General features: G+C 35.4%; 1 protein-coding gene across 1 annotated transcript; it reads left to right on the top strand.

The window, feature by feature from the left end:
- Positions 1-11,063: 11,063 nt before the first annotated feature.
- On the top strand, positions 11,064-14,563 carry LOC127128612 (microtubule-destabilizing protein 60). The gene is made up of 8 exons (XM_051057978.1): positions 11,064-11,948; positions 12,949-12,985; positions 13,076-13,174; positions 13,267-13,386; positions 13,564-13,662; positions 13,886-13,945; positions 14,035-14,129; positions 14,215-14,563. The coding sequence occupies exons 1-8, from the start codon at positions 11,242-11,244 to the stop codon at positions 14,324-14,326; spliced, it is 1,329 nt and encodes a 442-aa protein (XP_050913935.1). The 5' UTR covers positions 11,064-11,241; the 3' UTR covers positions 14,327-14,563.
- The last annotated feature ends 7,474 nt before the right edge of the window (positions 14,564-22,037 follow it).

Below are 22,037 nucleotides of genomic sequence, written 5' to 3'. Positions count from 1 at the left end.
ATATATCAATAAGAAAAACTCTTTATTATACAAGTATTAATACTTAGATGAAATTGGGATACTTGTAAATTATTTGAGCACGTTTACCGAATACTATAGTAGATTTATTGAAATGATAGGTATTTTGCTAAAATAGAAAGGGGGTATTTTAGGTCTTATAAATCAAAGGAGCTGTGCAAAATTAAAGGCGGAATAAACTTTTTCCACACCCTACATGGTTTTTTATGTGTATATTTAAAAACCTATATATTCATGTCTCCCCAAAGTATATATATAAAGTACAAAGTAAGATGTGATCAAAAGTAGCTCAAATTAAAGGAAGATAACGAAGACAATATGAAACTCTAAATAGAAAAGCAATTGAGGAAGATTGCTTATCCTAAAACTAATGACTTGAAATCACCCTCTCAACTGGTAAAAATAAAAGGTGCTTCAAAGAATGTCAAATCTACACTGAGTGATAATTCAACGACGTGGTCTCCTTCATAGCATGTTGGCAATTTTTTTTCGGATTCACCAACTCCAAAATCTTAAAAAAGTGTTTTCAAAAGATCTTGAATTACCAAACCACCTCCTTCACCGCCTCCACCAAAAATTTCATTCATTGACGAAATGTCAATTTTTATGGACAAATACATTGAACAAGTTATAAATATTAGGGGTGACGGTAACTGTGATTTTAGAGTTGTTTATGCTCTGCTTAGTCAAGAAGAAGAGGATCACACATTTGTCTACCATCAACTTATCAAAGAGTTGAGGGGCCATAAAGAATCATACACACGACTATACGGGAAAAAAAGAAAAAATTGATGCAATTTATGAATCTTTTGTTCATTGCATTAGTTGATCGACACAGGAGGATACATGGATGCATTTCCCTGAAATGGGTCATCCCATAGCAAGTGCGTATGATAGAGTGTGTATTGATCTTACAAGGTACAGTTTCTCAGAAATATTTTTTCCATTGCGCACCACGCTGCCTCAAAATCCAAATGATTTTATTATGTGTATTGGGTGACTTTCAAAAATGCGACACTTTATTCAAGCTTATTTGAATTCGGGATGCCCTATACCACTTACATCACCGGAGTGACCATCTCATTCAACAACAAAAGTTGAAACTTGGTCAGACCATTTTGTGGAAAGGATGCAAGAGTTCACCAAATTGAGCGAGATTGAAAGAGAATCAAATAAACAAAAGTCAAAGAATGTACCACCCATAGATATAAATTTAGTTGGCGACAAATGTTTCGGTTCATTTTAGATTTTATTCAACAATGTGTTATATGTAATCTTGTATTAATATTAATGATGTCTAATATATATATATATATATATATATATATATATATATATATATATATATATATATATATATATATATATATATATATATATATATATATATATATATATATATATATATATATATGTGTGTGTGTGTGTGTGTGTGTGCGTTTCATATATACATTTAATACATGTTTTGCTTCTGTCTGGAATAAAATTTCATTATGTTCTAAGAGGTTCCGAAAATACATCTCCGAATTAAGATAACAGTGTGGTACTACATATGCATCTCAAGAATATCCCCTGGTACAAAATAGAATTTCAAAGGTCCATATTTGTCTATAACTACTATAAGTATGGGCTATTGTCTCATGTTTCATACCAAAACACATTACACCAGAATGAACATCAATTGGCATACCACATATGTCTACTTCAATGACATGAAGGCCTCAATTGAACTAAAATTCAATGAGTACACCCCTCTTGCAGTTCTAAAATACATACTCCAAAATCTCTTACCTTGCTGAGACTATCAGAAAATTGTGAAGCTTGAGTACCATTCACCGTCGACTAACAACGAAGGGAAGATTGAGTTCAACAACTTTGAGCTGAAGACGAGTGCAGGTGTATGAGCTATGGCTCCTTAACTCATAACCTTGATAAAAAAAATATGTCCGTAAACCCTAACATTGTCACCCTATCATAAGGATGAGCTCTCAGCCGCCACCTCCATGTTGATGCCCATTACGAGAGGGGGTGTTACTAGTTAGTATACGTGTCCATCATCCATATTAGCGGTGTTAACCAAGTTGAAGAAGACACCCAAACAGCTAAAAATAGAATGCTTAACACAAACCCTAATAATCTAATCATAACTCTAAATTATCACAAATTTTGATCATAACACGTAATTGGTATAACTCCTTATTACCCACATATACACTAGTAAGATATTGTTCATAACATATTACTAGCAAGGTTTATAACCTTTGATTTAACAAGAATAATATTAAAAATCATTGAAAATTAATTTCATCGGATCTTGTCCAATATGACTTATCTAGTTAGATCCAAACGAATGGCTCATAAATATAGTGAATGTACCAAAAAGTACATTAGATTAGTTACCGACGGGGTACTTATAAACACTGAGATGCTCAAGTTACTTTTGCAAAGAATAAGTGAGTGGTACTGGGTTAAGAGGTTATGTACACGACACTCAGATATCAAAGCATTTATATATATGTTTCAAGGAGGTCGGAGTCATGTGGAAAATTATGAGAATTGATTCCTTTCAGGATTGTTTTCCAATGTCGAGTTTGTTGTCCATGCCATTAGTTTATGTTGAGTGTTGAAGGTGGTGGTTGATTTGTCAATCATTATATGATGGATTGGGCTTAGGATAATTTAAAACAACTTTTCCTCGAGTTGTATGTCTAAGGAGGTGAAGAATGGAGAATAAATTTTGGTGTTGTAGGGTTGGCTCGAGGAGACAACTTCCGAATGGATAAGTCATTCAAGTTTGAACCATGAGAGGAGGATTTAAGTAATACTTAGAGGATTTGTTTGGATCCTAACATTAGTCGATATTTGGATTTGGGTATAAAAAAAATATTTTCTTGAATCTCAATGTGTGGTGATATTTAGGTTTGAGTGATATGAAGAGGAATTTTATTTGGATATTCCCTGTGCACAAAGTGCTTTGTTAACTCACACATGGCTCAATACTGTTGAACATAGTTTTCTCTTCCATGAGTAGTCCCTAAGTAATTTTGTGCTTCCATCTTGAGAGTAATTCAAATAAGGTGAATGTGAGAAAAATACACAAGAAGGGGGATTGAATTGTGTATGTTAATTCTTTTTATTCTTCCAAAAAACCAACTTCATAATCTGAACAAGTTCAAAATCTGATCTTAGAGTTGTTAGTAGTGGAATGAATAATATTCAGAAGCAAGAAGTAAAACACCACACAAAGTTTATCCTAATTCCTCTCACAAATAGAGAGTAGTCTAATCTCCTTATCCAACAAGAGTGTTTCACTATAATCAAACATATTACATTTTGCTCAATCAAACTAGCAAGAGACTTCAATTGCTCAATCACACTAGAAAGAGACTTCTGCTCAATCAAACTAGCAAGAGACTTATGCTCAAGCACATAGGCAAGAGGCTTCCACTGCTCAAGCAAAATAGAAAGAGACTTCCACTACTCAAGCAAACCAGCAAGAGACTTCTTATACTCTAAACAAATAGTTTAGGAGAATAGATAACAACTATACTTGATGTAAAATCAGAGGCTATAGAAGTGATAACAACCACAAAGATACTTCAACACAAAGATTTCTAAGATATACAAAGATAAGAAATCTTAAGAACTTGTGCAATAAACAATTATAAAAACTTTACCTCAAATTTATGCTCAGTGTTGTTCTTTTTAGATTGTTCGTTAGTTTGGTGACCTTCCTTCAAATCTTCAACTCATTTTTATAGAGGCAGAAAAAGAGTCGTTGGAAGGTGACTTGCACAAGTGATCTTTGTTGAGAAGCATTTCCAAGAGAGACGTTGGAGTCAATCCTATTAAGATCTTTATCCATTGTGTAATTACTTCGTCCACTGCGTATCTTTCATACTAGGCATTTACCAAGATGTTGGGCCAGAGTTAAGAGGTCATGTTAACTTTTCCTTAAGTCTTGCACTAAGAAACTCTAGTTGAATTTTTCCATAAGCTGACATTGACAAGATCGGTCTGCTTTGGAGACAAAGTACGAATCAGAAGCTGAGTACCTTTAGCTGAGGTCTTCAGAGTCTGAGTTGTCACTAGAAGCTGGGATACCATGTTCAGATTCTAATCCTTCAGAATCAGAGTCCTTTAGCTTTTCTTCATTTCCTTTTATCAAGTTCAGTTCTAAGTTGAATTTTAAACTTATGATCTTGCATACTTGGATATATGGTAGTATACCCAATTGTTCCTTAAGTACTTTGTTATCATCAAAACCCAAAGGGATATAAACAATTTTTGTCCAACATAAGGTTCCTAGATTGTACATTAGTTTTGTCCAAATAAATATACTTTTTTGGTTTTAGTTAGAGTGGTTTTCTTGGTTTCCGAGTGCATAGCAAACTGATAGTGATGATGAGCAGGTGGCGCTCCACATGTCGTATGTATTGAGAGCATACCTGCTTTATTTGGTTGGCACTACGATTTTTATGGACAAGAGTATCGCCTATACAGACGTCGTCTACCTACGTTACTTCGTGGATTTCAAGCGGATCCATAAGTATAATTGGGGGGCGACTTGTTTGGCTTACCTGTATTTGAAGTTGAGAGAGCATTGTATGCGGAAGACGAAGCAGGTCACATGCAGCGTCACACTACTGAAGGTAATAATTTTTAGTCTTTGAATGTTTCTTTGTCATTTTCATTTCATCTTTGCAAAGCCATTACTGATGATTCATGTGTTCCAAACTTTTCATTTTAGGGTTGGATCCTCCAGCACTTCTCGTGGATCTCTGGTTGGGCGAGTGTACCTGATTACAATGAGGATATTTCGTGTGCTACTGCTTTTATCCTTCTTAGAGGGAACCAAGCGACCGAGCCTTACAAAGTCTATCTTGACCATTTGGTTGATGAGGACACGCACTTTAACAACTATGTTGATCACCGTTAGATCAAGACATTTGATGAGATAATGATATACTCTGGATGTTTGGCATACGGATCACGTCTCATTATTCTTCATCTACCCGAGCGCATCATGCGGCAGTTCGACTACACTTAGACCATTCCCAGACACCTTGTTGTCTCCGCTCATCCTACCTTGACACATATACAGATAGAGGACATGTTTGATGATTATGAGAGTCATCTGGTATCAGAGGAGGCATGCGCTACCATAACTGAGAGTGACTGGAGCTACGTCGAATGGTACATCAGATGGTTTTTCAGGATGTCACATCCGTACATGGTGCAAGCTACTCTAGGAGACCCTCCGAGACCCGCTCATCAAGAGATACTAGAGGAGGAGAAGACACAACTAGATAATGCTAAGGATGTCTTTCCTAGGTGTCATCGCACATTGGAGATTGTGCAGGCAGTCATTGACAGAGGTATCTTCCCTGATGGGTCTGATGTGAGACAGGTCATAGATGCCATCATGACGGAGGCACAAATGAGCATTGATGAATCGGAGACAGCGTCAGGGGACAAGTGAGATTAATGGTCGAGGAGACAGAGTTGACAGAGGAGGAAAATGAGGTAGATGAGATGTAGTCAGACATACACAATAGTGTCTTAGTATATAGTAGTAGTACTTTAGGAAACTACGCAAAATTTCCCCATATTATCAGATTTGTGGAAGAACAAATTAACGCGGAAGCACACAAACTTAATGAAAATAAAATATATAAATTCATTAACCTCTCCTCACATGAAAATTTCACAACTCAATTACACTAAAAGAATTTATTGAAATTATGTTCTAATAATTACAAAATGAAAGATACAAGGCTTTTATAGCCAATAAAACAAGAAAGATGAATGATTATTATTTAACATCTCCTTAAAGTTCTCATAACCATTATTGTTTCTTTTTACTATTATTTTTCTTGTTTCTCCTTCATACTCTCTTTATCTCTCTTTTATTTTGACCAACAATCTCCCACTTGAAGAGTGTTTTTAACCAGTCTTCACACCTTGGTCAAACAACAACGTTTATCAATTTATTATTCTAGCAGGCCAACTGAAGAAGAGCACAACTTCAGTTTATCAATTGTCACCACCTTTGTTAACATGTCAGCTGGATTCTCACTTCCTTGTATCTTGCTCAATGTTAGTACCTCATCCTCAAGAAGAGATCTAATAAAGTGATAACGAAGACCAATGTGTTTTGTTCTTGAATGAAATGCAGAGTTCTTTGCTAGATGTATTGCACTTTGACTGTCACTATACAAAACACTCTTCTCCTGCATGAAACCCAACTCTGTTAACAATCCTTAAAGCCATATTAATTCCTTACTAGCTTTTGTAACTGCTACATACTCAGCTTCAGTAGTGGATAAAGCAACAATCTTTTGTATTCGCGATATCCAACTAATTGCTCCAGTACCAACAGTAAATATATAGCTAGTCGTACTTCTTCAGTGATCAACTTCACCGGTAAAGTCTGCATCAACGTATGCTTGTACTTTTATTTCTCCTTTGCCAAAGTATAGACATTTCTTTTTAGTGCCTCGTAGATATCGCAAAATCCACTTGACTGCTTCCCAATGAGCTTTTCCTGGATTTGCCATAAACCTGCTTACAACTCCCACTACATGGCCAATGTTTGGCCTAGTACATACCATTGTGTACATCAAACTTCCTATGGCTGAAGCATATGGAATCTTATCCATGAATTCTATTTCTTCCTCCGTCTGAGGAGACTGGTCCTTGGATAGGCGAAAATGACTTGCCAAAGGTGTGTTAACCGGTTTGACATTGCCCATGTTGAACCTTTGCAAAATACGATTGATGTACTCTGCCTGAGATAACTGCAAAATTCCTCTTTGCTTATCTCTCATGATTTGCATTCCAAGAATCTTCTTTGTTGGACCCAAATCCTTCATGTCAAACTCCTTTGATAACTGCATCTTCAAGTTTCTGATTTCATCCATATCTGGACCTGCTACTAACATATCATCGACATAGAGTAGCAAAATGACGTAATTGGACTTATATCTCTTGAAGAAACAATAGTGATCGGCATTGCACTTCTGGAAACCTTCCTTGTGCATAAAGCTTTCAAACTTCATATACCACTGTCTTGGAGCTTGTTTCAGGCCATACAAGCTCTTCTTTAATCTGCACACCATATTCTGTTTCCCTTCCTCTAAGAAACCTTCAGGTTGGTGCATGTAGATCTCCTCATCTAAGTCTTAGTGAAGAAATGCAGTCTTCACGTCCAATTGCTCAAGGTAAAGCTCTTTGTTGGCCACAATACTTAAAACTGACCTGATAGTATTGAGTTTCACAACTGGAGCAAAGATTTCAGTGTAATCAACTCCTTCTTTTTGCTGAAATCCTTTGACAACTAGTCGAGCTTTGTATCGCTTAGAACCATCATGATCCTCTTTTACTCGATACACCCATTTGTTGTGAAGTGCCTTCTTTCCACTAGGTAACTCAACTAGTTCCCATGTCTGGTTGAAGATTAAAGACTTCATCTCATCTTTCATTGCAAGCTCCCACTTACTAGCATCTGTGGTCTAACATGCTTCTGCATAGTCTTCAGGCTCACCTCCATCAGTTAGCAACATGTAGTCCATGTATCTCCTATTGGGAACATGAGGTCGAGAAGACCTTCTCAATATAGAAGTTGGAGTACAAGTCTCTGATGCGTCATACTGTTGCTCACTGCTTTGTTCAGTTGATTCCTCTAATTGAGGATTTTCAATTATAGGACTTTCTGGGATATCATCAACCTCTGCATAAATTGGGTCATTTAATTTTGATTCATTGGTGCTTGTGTTATGCCTATCTTTGTACATAACTCTTTCATTAAAGCCCACATCTCTACTGCGGATCACTTTCTTGTTTTCATCATCCCATGGTCGATAGCCAAACTCATCCTCACCATAACCGAGGAAGCTTATTCCTGCCATGATCGCTAATATGCACATATGCTACACATCCGAAAACTCTAAGATGTGAGAGTTTTACCTCTTTTTCGCTTCATACCTCTTCTGGTATTCTATGCTCCAATGGTACCGATGGACCTCGGTTGATTAAATAAGCCGATGTGTTGACTGCCTCTGCCCAGAACTGCTTCGGTAAGCCTGACTGCACACGTAAGCTTCTGGCTCTTTCAGTCAAAGTTCGATTCATACGCTCAGCTACACCATTCTGTTGAGGCGTACCTGGCACAGTCCTCTCCATTCTGATTTCGTGCTCATAACATAGATTCTTGAACTTGGTGTCTATATATTCACCACCATTGTCAGTTTGGAGCTTTTTGATCTTCAATCCGGTCTCGTTTTCTACCATCGCTTTCCACACCTTGAAAGCCTCAAATACGTCAGACTTATATTTCAGAAAGTATACCCATACCTTTCTGGAATGGTCATCAATAAAAGTCACAAAGTATTTCTTCCCGCCAATAGATGAGACGGTAGTTGGACCCCAAACATCAGAGTGAATAAGCTCAAGCCTTTCCTTCTTTGGGGTTCTCCCATTTGTCTGAAAGCTGACTCGCTTTTGTTTTCCAAGTATACAGTCTTCACACATGTCAATTTCTATTGACCTAAGACCTTGTAGTTTTCCGTTTGAGTGCATTATCTTCATCCCTTTCTCACTCATATGGCCTAATCTTTGGTGCCATAGATTGGGACTTTCATTTTTCGCAACGACAATCAAGTGACAAGTTCCCGCTGTCTTGTAAAGAGTACCACTCTTTTTACCGCGAGCAACTATCATTGCACCCTTTGAAATCTTCCATTGATCACCATGAAACACTGTTGTGTAGCCTTCACTAGCCAACTGGCCTACTGAGATTAAGTTCTTTGTCAGGTCAGGAATATGTCTTACATTTTTCAATTCCCATTCAAACCCACCTAACTTAATCTTCACTACACCTTTACCTGCAATCTCACATGATTGCTCATTACCGAGGTAAACTTTACCGAGGTTTCCAGAGACATAATTATTAAAGAATTCTTTCTGGAAAGTGGCATGGAAGGATGCTCCAGAGTCTAACACCCAAGACTCTTCCTTATTCTCCAAAGAGCATATCAACACGTCTTCTCCTCTTGAAGTGGAAGCAACATTTGCTTCATCCTTTACCTCTTGATTCTTTGGTGGGAGTCTACATTGATTTTTGTAATGCCCTTTCTTTCCACAATTCCAACATTCGATAGTCTTCGAATTATTGAAACTCAATTCTAACTGAACTCAATTGGGTTGTTACAATATTGAGTTCATTAATATGTTGTGCAATTGATGTGTCTTCTGTCATCCGAAGTGTAAATAACCGTCTCATCAAATGAACTTTATTCGATGCTGAAGGCTTTTCATACATGCTTGAAAGAGCCTTCAAAAGACCAGCGATTGTCTTCTCCTTCACAATGTTAAAAGCAACATTTCGAGATAACGACAATCGGATAACGCCAAGTGCTTGCCTATCGAGAAGGTTCCACTCATCTTCCTTCATCGAATCTAGTTTTGTTTCCATGAGAGGTTGATGTAGCTTTTTCTGATATAGATAATCTTCAATTTGCATCTTCCAAAAGCTAAAGTCCATACCATCGAACTTTTCAATTTTCATTTTTCCTTCGTCTGCAGCCATCACTCCCACTTAAATATGATTTTCTCAGGATCGTCTCTAAAAATTTCTTTACTAGAAAAAATTAGAAAAATCAACCAACTGGCTTTGATACCAGTTGTTAGGAAACTACGCAAAATTTCCCCATATTATCAGATTTGTGGAAGAACAAATTAACGCGGAAGCACACAAACTTAATGAAAATAAAATATATAAATTCATTAACCTCTCCTCACATGAAAATTTCACAACTCAATTACACTAAAAGAATTTATTGAAATTATGTTCTAATAATTACAAAATGAAAGATACAAGGCTTTTATAGCCAATAAAACAAGAAAGATGAATGATTATTATTTAACATCTCCTCAAAGTTCTCATAACCATTATTGTTTCTTTTTACTATTATTTTTCTTGTTTCTCCTTCATACTCTCTTTATCTCTCTTTTATTTTGACCAACAGTACTATAATCTGTATTTTATTTTGACGGTCTTTCTACTTTATTGGTCTCGATTGGATGGTATTTTATTTGTCTATGACATTTTTTGACCATCTAAAACTATGTACGTAGTTTTCTGTTTTTCTATCGTATGGTATGGTTTAAATCTTCATTTAAATACAAATAAATAAAATGTAACAAGAAAAACTAAGTTTTGAGACGTTACGGAGATGTATCTCCGAAATATGCACGGAGATGCATCTCCGGTACAGTTCAAATGTGAATGACTTCTGAGTGGGATGCATTAAATGTTTTAAATTGCTCCAGAGATGCATCTCTGAAATATTTCAATGTTTATTAAGAAATTGGTGCGTCTGGAGATGCATCTCTGAAAACTAAAGACATTTAAATAAGTTTGTGTGGTGGCTAAGAAATATTAAGAGTGTATTAAAAAAATCCTCTTAACTAAATTGAAATTTATTTTGTTAACTTTACCAAAGGCCCCTTAAATCGGGTCTGGCATCCTTGATTTATTTTGCTCGCATACAACATACATAAAAACAAATTAAACAACTGAAAAGAAACACAGTAAGATCAGAACTCAAAACTTGAGAAAATCATAAACAAAAATCATGAGAGATAAAAAGGAAAAGAAAACAAAATATGAGACTGAGAGGTAGCGAGTGAAGATGTGACATTTAGAAAGGATGAGCGTGGTGAAAGAAACACATACGATGGTGGTGATACGATCGAATTTGAGTTTCTAAGATGGAAAAAAATACCTGCGATGAAAGAAGAAAAAAAAATAACTAACTATTATTAGATTTCTTTTAATTTTTTATTTAAATTTTTATTAAAATAATCAAAACCACGTTTATGTGATTTAAAAAAAAGCACTTAAACCTCTGAACCCATATTAATTTGATAGATTTAATTAACTAAATTAAAATTTATTTTGTTAATTTTACCAAAGGCCCCTTAAATCGGGCCTTGTATCCTTGATTCATTCACCAAGTTGATAACAAATAAATATTTCATTACAAAAAGAAAGAAAAAATACAGAGAACTAAATTCATAATCCAACGGTCAAAAGATGCAAATCATGTCCTAGTTAAACTAGCCGTTACAGAAACGAGCCTCTTTCTCAACTATAACACTGAATTTTCCTTTTTCTTCCTCAAATTCTTTCTCACCGCACCACCATTTTCACCGGCGACCATGTCTTCCATCATCGCCGGAACAACCACTCCACGTTCATGTAGATCCAAACCTCAACAAACACCCAAACACACTGAAAATCTAAACCCTAATGTTTCACCTTCTCCCAAAAAGTCTCAGAAACCTAGAAACCCTAATTCCCCTCAAACCAAAATCCGGCAGAGGAAATTCGTAGTGGCGAAGAAGAAACGCAAGGACGACGGTGGTTCGGGTTCGAGTTCGACGGTGCCGCATTGTAACTGTAAAGAGAAGAAGTGTGTATGTGTTGCTTACCGGAATCTGAGAAAGTCTCAGGAGGATTTTTTCAAGAATCTGAATCAGGATGAAGAGAATGAAGAAGAGGAGAAAGTAGATGATGAAATTGAGAGCGATTTTGTTGAGAAACAAGGAGGAGAAGGTGATGTGGGTTTGAATTTGAACTTGATTGTGAAGAGAAGTAGGGAGAGATTGAGGGAAGAGGTGAGGGAGAGTGTTGCTCAAATCGGATCGGGGAAGGTTATGAGTTTAGTTCACGCTTTTGAGAAGCTTCTGTTTGAACCTAGTTCTGATTCCAAAGATGAGGATCAAAAACAGGTGAATGAAGATGGAGAGAATGCTAGGGTTTCTGGTTCTTCATTTTGTGCTGCAGATTTGATTTTGACATCTCGAAATCTTGGACTGGATCCAGATGCTTCTGTTTGTTCTTCTTTGGATGGCTCCCGTGGAAGGTTAGGTTTGATTCTGCATAATCCAAGTGTTTAATTTTGATTGAATACCAGTTTTGTCATTGATTAGTTTTAACTTTTTATCAAGGGTTATTCTTATTTGATTGCAAATTCAATACAAACAAGCTAGCTTCTAATTGAATTTGAGTGTTATAAACTATGAAGCACAGACACTGAAACATGACACCTGTAATAATTTGAATAAATTAAACTAATCACAAGTGTTGGTGTCATGTTTGCTTATAGAGAGCCCTTGTCATAAAAGTATGTCTATCGATTGTCATAAAATGTCTACCAATTGTTATAAAGGGCCTCACATAGACACACTTTTTTTGTCCAGAGGTGTCGGTGCTACATAGATGCTACATAGGTTATAAATTATGTCTATTAAATGTCATAAAATGTGAGTGGCAGGATCATCTTGCCTAAGTATTTTCTGGTAGGGAGAAAACAACCGTGGAAGAATGGAAGTATTGGTTAAGTGTTTAGTTTTGAGTAGTTTTGTAAGAAAGACATTTTTATTAAGGGCTATTTTGATTGCAATTGACTACCAATTAGGTTTTGTTTAGTTTTGGCTGAAAATTTCAAGTGCTATTTACCGATTAGGTTTTGTTTAGTTTTGGCTGAAAGTTTCAAGTGCTATTTGATTGCATTTGAATACTAATTCAGTTTTGACTGAGTTTTCGACAGAATTCAGTTTTGATCAGTTTTGAGTTTTGACTGAGTTTTCGACAGAATTCAGTTTTTTCAAGAACTATTTTGATTCCAATTGGAAATCAATTAAGTTTTGATTAGTTACGGCAGAAACATCTTATTTTTTCAAGGGCTATTTGGTTGTAATTGAATACAAATTTAGTTTTTACTGCAATTGAATATAAATTTAGCTTTAATTGCAATTATTACTAAGCTAACTTTTTAATTTATATTAGAAGTTATGTGTATATGTTAGTGAGTGAGTGCTATTTTGTTATTAACTTTGTTATAAACTTTTTACAAGTTGCAGTTTGACTTCTAAAGGGGGAAGAGGTAGCAGAAGAAATGTGAGTAATTTTATCACCAACAATGCAGAATAATTAATGATATACTATAATGAATCAAGAGTTTTGAAGTATTAATTGAATGAATCGCAGAGCTTAGAATCATCAACCACCACTCTTGGGGGAAGGAGAAGGTTGAGAAAGAAGCTTCCAAAAGTCACCCGTCCAGAACCATTTAAGCTTAGAACTGATGTAATTTCATCATAATTGATTGATATTATTCTACATTGTTGGTTGCCCAAAGACCTGAGATTATGACATATTTTTATGGTATTTTCATGCAGCAAAGGGGGAAGATTAAAGAAGAGGAATTTGTACAAAAAGTACAACAGATGAAGACAGAAGAAGAAAAGCAAAGGATTCCTGTTGCACAAGGTCTTCCTTGGACAACCGATGAACCCGAGGTAAGACTATTTTGCTATTTAATGAAAAGAACTTCGTTTATGTGCTCTGTGACTATGCATAATAATTAATATGGTCCTAGGTGGCTCTAGTGGTATACATTATAGTTATAATGTATGGTTTTATGTTGCTGTAATGATATGAGGTATTTAGCATTCTTTTTGGTGCTATTGTAACAGTGTTTGGCAAAACCTCCCGTCAAAGAAATTACGATACCAGTTGACCTGAAGCTTCATACTGATATGCGGGCATTGGGTCGCGCCGAGTTTGATGAACAAGTGTGCATTTTCTCTTCTTTTTCTCCTCTGTTGTACTTTTTCAAGACTTTGTTGTGCCTTTGTTTTTTCTTGATTTCTCACTCCTATTTGCCTATCAAGGCCCCATGGATAATTTTAGCTACTGAATTCATAGACTTATGTAAAGTCGATTTTTTCTTGATGTATGGAAGATGTGAATTGTTGGAGATAGAAACAAAATTTGACAAATGTTGAAATTATGCAGGTGGCAGAAAAATTGCTCTTCATAGAACAATATAAATTGGAAAGGGAGAGACAGCAGAAGGTACACTACTATTCATACATTCATGTTCCTATGTCTCCTTTCGTTAAATGCTGATGTTTTTGTGTGCTATACTATATTCACTTCAAAAGTTGGAAGAAGAAGAAGAAATCAAAAGGTTGCGGAAAGAACTTGTTCCAAAAGCCCAACCTATGCCATATTTCGACAGACCCTTTATCCCAAGGAGGTGAGAATTGATCTTCTAACATGATTAATGATTTAAAGTTGCATTTTGTTTGGGAGCCTAATTAGATTTATCTTCTGAATATAAGGTCAGCGAAGTGTCCTACTCAACCTAAAACACCCAAGTTTCATAAGAAGGTGAAGTGCAGCACCTCATCATCATCATGGAGTGACATAAACTCCTCCTCTGGCCTCAACTAAGCTTCTTCTTTTGAGTAGGGAAGAATGTTCCTTTCGTTACCTTCTTCGAATAAGAGTCTATCTACTTAGCAACCAATTTAGTTGCAGAGGCTTTGGCTTTTGTACAGTACTTAAAAAGCTTGAGCAAAAATGATACCATGTTCTCTGCCAATCATCTGATTTATTTGATCAAATTAATTGAAGAACCAAATTTTGTCTATATGTATGTATCCATTTAAAAGAACATATTTCTTCTAATATTTGTTTTACAAAAATGATTGCAAACTTTTTTAGTGTAAACAACTAGTCTTATTTCTTTTGATTCACTAATTGAAGGTGGTAACAGGATAACACAATGAGAGAGGTCCTGTGGCGAAGAGCCCAGTGCTAGCTGTTTATAGTAATAGCAGTGCTGAGTACTTAAAAAAAATACTTTTTATGCGAAAGTTTCTTTGTGCGAAAGATAAAAATAAGTCTTCTATGCCTTTTCATTTTGTTGTCATAATTCATATTTAAAATAAATTGATGTAGTTTTTATCAATTGTCTTTTACTTTTATCTTATGAAATTGATCATTCATTTTTAAATAATTTAGTTTTAGACAGTCTCGTAGTTAGAATTAAAAAATAATAATGATACACGTTTTAAATTTTATGATATACAATGTCATTAAGTAATTTAATACTACACAATAGTTTATACTATTCTCATAATTGAGAGATTAAGACCCAAGAGCACTTGCATGAGATAATAAGAAATCTCTTTCAACTTAATTAGAGGTCATCTTTAATTAGATGTCATCTTTCTGTTAGTGTCCACTACCTGTTCTGTTAGTTTCTACTTAGTTTCTACTGTCGGAAATTTATTTCAACTTAATTAGATGTCATCTTTCTTATAGTGTCCACTAACCGTTAGTTTTCACTGACGGAGACTTATGTGGAAGCTGTTTAATTTGTCATTATGAGATAGTAAAGTTGTTTAATTTGTCAGCATGAATGATCTTCCGATAATGTTAGTTAAATATATTAAATCCAAAAGACTTGATCCATTTCACCATTCTCTTTTTCAAGTCAAACCTTAGCAAACATCTTCTTCTTCCTCCGTGTAGTCTCTAAACTCCAACATGCAATGTATAAAGTAATCAGAGTAATTTTCTCAAAAGAGTGTCACATTTTTCTCCAATTAAACATCTTCTCTGTCTCATCAAAATGGAGATCATTTAACTCAATGAAATATTAGTTAGGTAAACATAACAACTCACAAAATAAAATAAGTAAAAGATCTCAACCCAAATGTTAAACTATCAGAGCGACACAGGGTAATTAAATGTCACGGAAAATAATAAACAAAGAAGCCCATTAACCATCTTCCACACAAGTAACATCTAAGACTCATCAGTCTTTACTTGAGTATCTGCATAATAAGTGTAAAGGTAAAACAAGAAATAAATGGGGTGAGAATACATTCATACATGTTATGGTGTATAAAACAACAAGAATATCTCAACAATATCAATCATCAATCACATAGATCATTCACAACAGTAATCAATCGCAAATGTTATCATGTATGCAATGTATTCATCTCCTATACTCCAATGGATGTGGTACCAAATTTTAGACATCAGAATTATGTTACTAATTTATTCATCCATTGACGGTTCCTCTCTGAACCTGATTTATCTTTGAACCAAAACTCATCCCAGGTCCCCACTTCTGAACCTAGAACTCGTCATTGGACCGAAGTCCCAGACTCATCACTAGTCTCCACTTCTGAACTACACACTATCACTGGACTGAAGCCCGTACACCTATCTCCGATATACATGATGCATGAATGGAACAAACAATACAAATATAATACTCGTATCAACCTCCAACTCCATCACTGGTCTCAGGTTCCTCTCTAAACATAAGACTTGTCATCGGACCAAAGTCCCAAACTCGTCATTGATCCCCTCTCTCAACTAGTAACTTGATATTGAATAAAGCTCGTACGTCGCCTATATAAAGCCACCACAATAGTTACTCGTTGAACTACCCCCTCAACATAACTCAATAATATATATAATCACATCTCTCTCTCTTCTCTCTTCTCTCTCTCTCTCCTCTCTCTCTCTCTCTCTCTCGCTCTCTCTCTCTCTCTCTCTCTCTCTCCTTCTCTCTCTCTCTCTCTCTCTCTCTCTCTCTCTCTCTCTCTCTCTCTCTCTCTCTCTCTCTCTCTCTCTCTCTCTCTCTATATCTATATATATATATATATAGATATATAATATTATATATATATATATATATATATATATATATATATATATATATAGATATATATAGATAATCATATAGATATATATATATATATATATATATTATATATATATCTATATATATAGAATATAATATATATATATATTATATATATAATATATATATATATTATATATATATATATATATATATATATAGCTATATATAATATATATATATATATATATATATATATATATATATATATATATATATATATATAATATATATATATATATATATTATATATATATATATATATATATATATATAATATTATATATATATACTACACATTCTAAACATTTAAAATAGTCAACTCATAACTCAACCGTGCTCACAAGAACTCTTCCATTTTTTATTCAAAAATAAAGACTCACAAACCATACTCTAATCTTGTCTCATTTAATTCATAACAACTCTTAAAAAAAATCAACTCAACTCTAATCCGTCAGATTACTCACAAATCAACCATAAACTCTAAAACAAAATGTCAGATTTCAAAGTAATACCAAATATAATAAACTTATGATAAAATCATGAAACTCTGCAGTTTAAAAGATCGTTAAACCTTTTTTCTAAATCAACTGACCGCATATTAAACAGACTTACGAAACTCAAGTTACATGTTAAACAAGATGACTAACACGATACTAAAATTTGACTATGCCTTTGGTAAAAAACCTGAGAACTTCTACTGTTGTAGCGCTTCTAGATCCAAATTCTCCACTTCAAAATAAATATTATATCGTTCTCTTTCTAATGCAACTGACGGCTCCTCAAAAGGACATATGAAACTCAAATTACGCATAAAACAAGACGATCAATCACATTATATGTCTACCTATGATTTTATGCGTTTTTATCTCTATTGAACATATCCAAAACTCGTCTATTTCACCTATTTGAGTTCTCACCACCCTAAAAATATACAAATAAATATATCCATTGAAAGGGAACAAACATTAGGATTAACAACAATATATTTTATCAACTAGATCTCGCATTAACATAAGACTTCAACACAGTTTAAAATTTTAACTATCGTCTTATCTGTAAGAACAAAAATTGTTCTACAACAGATTCCAGGATTTTGATGATAACAAAGGATGAAACCAAAAATGGCACTCTAACGAAAAGTTTCTAAGTGTGCAGGACTCTAAACAAGAAGAAAGGAATCTGATTGCATCATCAGATTCAGAATCAAATCAGATACAAATTATCAGAAGATCAGAAGCATCTGAAGTAGAAACGCGCTCTAGAAATTCTGACTCTGAACAAGACAGCATATCAGAATATCAGAAGCATCTGAAGAAGAAGCGCGCTCTAGAAGTTCTGACTCTAAGCAACGGTACACCAGAACTCCAGAAATCTTAAGATCATCTGAAGTTAACACTGGAAATCTAAAAGGTTAGGACTATCAGAAACTCTGAAGCCACATCTCAAGATCTCAGTCTAACAGAGTAACGCAGACTCTGATAATGGATTTCCTTATCCAAAAAGAGTAACGGCAACTTCAACTTCAAATGGAAAGAAACTATTATTGGAAAGAAGTTATTCAGGGAGACAAAGTTGTTTTGGCAAGAAACAACAGAAGTTATGGCATTAATTTCTAATCAAGACAAAAATATCTGCCATCAAAGTCAACGGTCCTTTCACCTCTATATAAAGGACAGCAAACTACATTGAGAGACACACCTGAACACTCCAAAAATATTCTCTCTCTCTCTCTCAATCTTTCATGAGCTTTTGCTCAGAACGTGAAACATTCTAATTGCTCTTACTGTTGTAATACTTGCTTTATCCCAGAAGCTCTCTAGATTACAAATTCTGTATTTACTTTAAATTGTTTTAATTCCTCAAGTGACTCTGCGTAGTCTGTATACTTGAGAGGACTAAGAGATCTTTCTCTTAGACGTTGGTTGTAATAATCTTTCAAGATTAGTGGATTAAGTCCTTGTTGAAGGCGAAATCACCTTGGCCGGGTGGACTGGAGTAACTTTGTGTTATAAGCGAACCAGTATAAATTCCTTGTGTGGTCTTTTTCTGAAAAAGCGCTTATTTTCCAAAAACAATTCAAACCCCCCTTTCTTGTTTTTCTCACCTTCAATTGGTATCAGAGCTTCGGCTATGTTATTGATTTTCTAATCAAACACTTAACAGTGTAGAGAGATCCAGAACGAGAAAAACCATGGCCCACACAAATGAAAGAGACAGTTACAATGCTAAGCCTCCTGTCTTTGATGGAGAAAAATTCGACTACTGGAAAGATAGGATTGAGAGCTTCTTTCTAGGCTATGATGCTGATATCTGGGACATTGTCACAGATGGATACAAACCTCCTGTCACAGAGGATGGAGTTGAAGTTCCCAGAAGTAAGATGTCAGATGATCAGAAGCGAGTTTTCAAAAATCATCACAAGGCCAAAACCATACTTCTCAATGCTATATCTTACAACGAGTATGAAAAGATCACCAACAGAGAAACAGCCAAAGACATACTTGACTCTCTGAGGATGACTCATGAAGGAAACTCTCAGGTCAAAGAGACAAAGGCTCTGGCGCTTATCCAGAAATATGAAGCCTTCAAAATGGAGGATGACGAAGCCATAGAGGTAATGTTCTCTAGATTCCAAACTCTTATTGCAGGTCTCAAAGTTCTAGACAAAGGGTACACAACTGCAGACCACGTCAAAAAGATAGTTAGAAGCTTGCCAAAGAAGTGGAGACCCATGGTCACTGCTCTGAAGCTGTCTAAGGATCTGAACAACATCAGTCTGGAAGAGCTTGTCAGTTCCCTCAGAAGCCATGAGATAGAACTAGAGGAAGATGAGCCTCAGAAGAAGAACAAGTTTGTAGCATTAAAGTCCAGATCTGAAAGACGCAAATCTGACAGAACCAAAGCATTCCAGGCCGAAACAGAAGATGCTGATGACTCTGAACAGGAAGATTCTGATGATGAAGAAGAATTGTCCCTCCTAACCAGAAGAGTTAAACAACTCTGGAAAAAGAGGAACAATAACTTCAGGAGACCAAGACCCAGAGGGGATCGATCAGAATCAACGTCTAAAGGTAAAACTAACAAAGATGTCACTTGTTATGAATGTAAAGAAACATGTCACTACAGGAACGAATGCCCAAAGTTAAAGAAAGTCAGTTCCAGAAAAGAGAGCTTCAAGAAAAATTCCCTCAGAACCAAAAAGGGATTAATGGCTACCTAAGATGATAGCGAGTCTGACTCATCAGAATCTGACTCTGATGAACAGGCCAATGTAGCATTCATGGCTACCACATCCAATGACAGTTCAGATGAAGAATCTGAAGAGGTATTTTCTGAACTCTCTCGATCTGATCTAGAATCATGCTTGTCTGAAACTCTTAGCTCATATCAGAAACTAAAACAAAAGTTTAAAGCAATAAAAGGCTGTCTTGAAGAAAAATTTGAAGAATGTGGCAAACTTGAGATGACAATTCTAGAACTAACAGATGAAAACAGATCTTTAACATTACAAAGAGATGCAGCAAAGAAAAATTGTTTAAAACTGGAAGAAGCGTTATCTCAAGCTCCACAAACTTCAAATACAATAATTTATAAATACAAAAAAGCCTTTCAAAAGTTTCTGAAAAATGGGATAGGAAGGAGTGTAATGGCATCCATGATTTATGGAGTCAGTCAGAACAATAGAAAAGGAATTGGGTATGATCCTAAGGAAGATAAAACTTCTACTAGTGACCAACTTAAATCTCCATTTTCATATCACTATACACACACACAAGAACAAAAATTTGAAAATGCTAGAAAACCCAAAGTGATAAAAAAAACTTTGGGAAAACTAATCAGAAAGGACCCAAGAGACTCTGGGTACCAAAAGATAAGATTGTTTATGTTGCAGATATCCTATGCAGCAAAGTTCAAACACCAGTCATGGTACCTGGACTCTGGATGCTCGCGACACATGACGGGAAGAAAGTCTATGTTCCAAAGCCTGGAACTTAAAGACGCTGGATTCGTAGGCTTCGGAGGAGATCAGAAAGGAAGGATCATAGGCTCCGGAACTATTGGTAATGGTACTCTTCCCTCTATATCTGATGTCCTTTACGTAGAAGGATTAATGCATAATTTGTTATCCATAAGTCAATTAAGTGATAACGGTTATGATGTGATCTTTAATCAAAAAACATGTAAATCCATAAATCAAAACAATGGTTCTGTCCTATTCACAGGCAAGAGGAAAAACAATATTTATAAAATTAATCTTTCTGATTTAAAAGAACAAAATGTGAAATGTCTGATGTCTGTTCATGAAGAGCAATGGGTATGGCATAGACGCTTGGGCCACATTAGCATGAGGAAACTATCTCAGCTAAATAAACTCGAGTTAGTCAGAGGCCTACCTAAACTGAAGTTCTCTTCAGATGCTCTATGTGAAGCATGTCAGAAAGGAAAATTTTCAAAAACCTCTTTCAAAAAGAAAACTATTGTTACTACCTCTAAGCCTCTGGAACTTCTTCACATAGATTTATTTGGTCCTGTGAAAACAGCATCAGTCAATGGAAAGAAGTACGGACTAGTCATTGTTGATGATTTCAGTCGCTGGACATGGGTGAAATTCCTTAAACACAAGAGTGAGTCTCACTCTGTATTCACTAGTTTCTGCTCCAAAGTGCAAAAAGAATTTGACTCTAAAATTATCAGAGTCAGAAGTGATCATGGTGGGGAATTCAAAAATAAATCCTTTGAGGAATTATTTGACTCTAATGGAATATCCCATGATTTCTCCTGCCCTAGAACTCCACAACAAAATGGAGTTGTAGAGAGGAAGAATAGGACACTCCAAGAGATGGCCAGAACTATGATCAACGAAACTAATGTGGCTAAGCACTTTTGGGCCGAAGTTGTAAATACAGCGTGTTACATTCAGAATAGAATCTCCATAAGACCTATTCTGGAAAAGACTCCCTATGAACTGTGTAAAGGAAGTAAACCAAACATTTCATATTTTCATCCATTTGGATGTTCTTGCTTTATTTTAAACACTAAAGAACATCTGAACAAGTTTGATTCCAAAGCACAGAAAGGTATTATGTTAGGATACTCAGAACGCTCTAAAGGGTACAAAGTATACAATATAGAAACCAAAAATTGTGGAAGAATCAATTCATGTCAGATTTGACGATAAGCTTGACCCTGAAAAGTCAAAGCTAGTTGAAAATTTTGCAGATTTAGAAATCACTCTTGTAGGATCTGACAAAGCTCCAGAAGCAACTACCACTCAGAACTCTGAGGAAATTAATCCTCCATTAATCCTAAAGAAAGCTAAAAGTCGCCTCAACATATCTGAAGAATTGATTCTGGGCAACAAAGACGAACCTGTCAGAACCAGATCTACCTTCAAGACCTCTGAAGAAACTCCTCTGGGACTAGTATCTCTGA

Source organism: Lathyrus oleraceus, chromosome 3 (genome assembly GCF_024323335.1).
Source record: "Lathyrus oleraceus cultivar Zhongwan6 chromosome 3, CAAS_Psat_ZW6_1.0, whole genome shotgun sequence".
NCBI classification, from domain to species: domain Eukaryota; kingdom Viridiplantae; phylum Streptophyta; class Magnoliopsida; order Fabales; family Fabaceae; genus Lathyrus; species Lathyrus oleraceus.
Note: the sequence above shows the minus strand (reverse complement) of the source record. Positions and strands in the feature narration are given on the sequence as shown.

Coding starts and splice junctions, on each gene's coding strand:
- LOC127128612 (XM_051057978.1), top strand. CDS start 11,242: ATGTCTTCCATCATCGCCGGAACAACCACTCCACGTTCATGTAGATCC. Junction 13,663..13,885: donor GCGCCGAGTTTGATGAACAA/GTGTGCATTTTC, acceptor GAAATTATGCAG/GTGGCAGAAAAATTGCTCTT. Junction 14,130..14,214: donor AGACCCTTTATCCCAAGGAG/GTGAGAATTGAT, acceptor TCTGAATATAAG/GTCAGCGAAGTGTCCTACTC.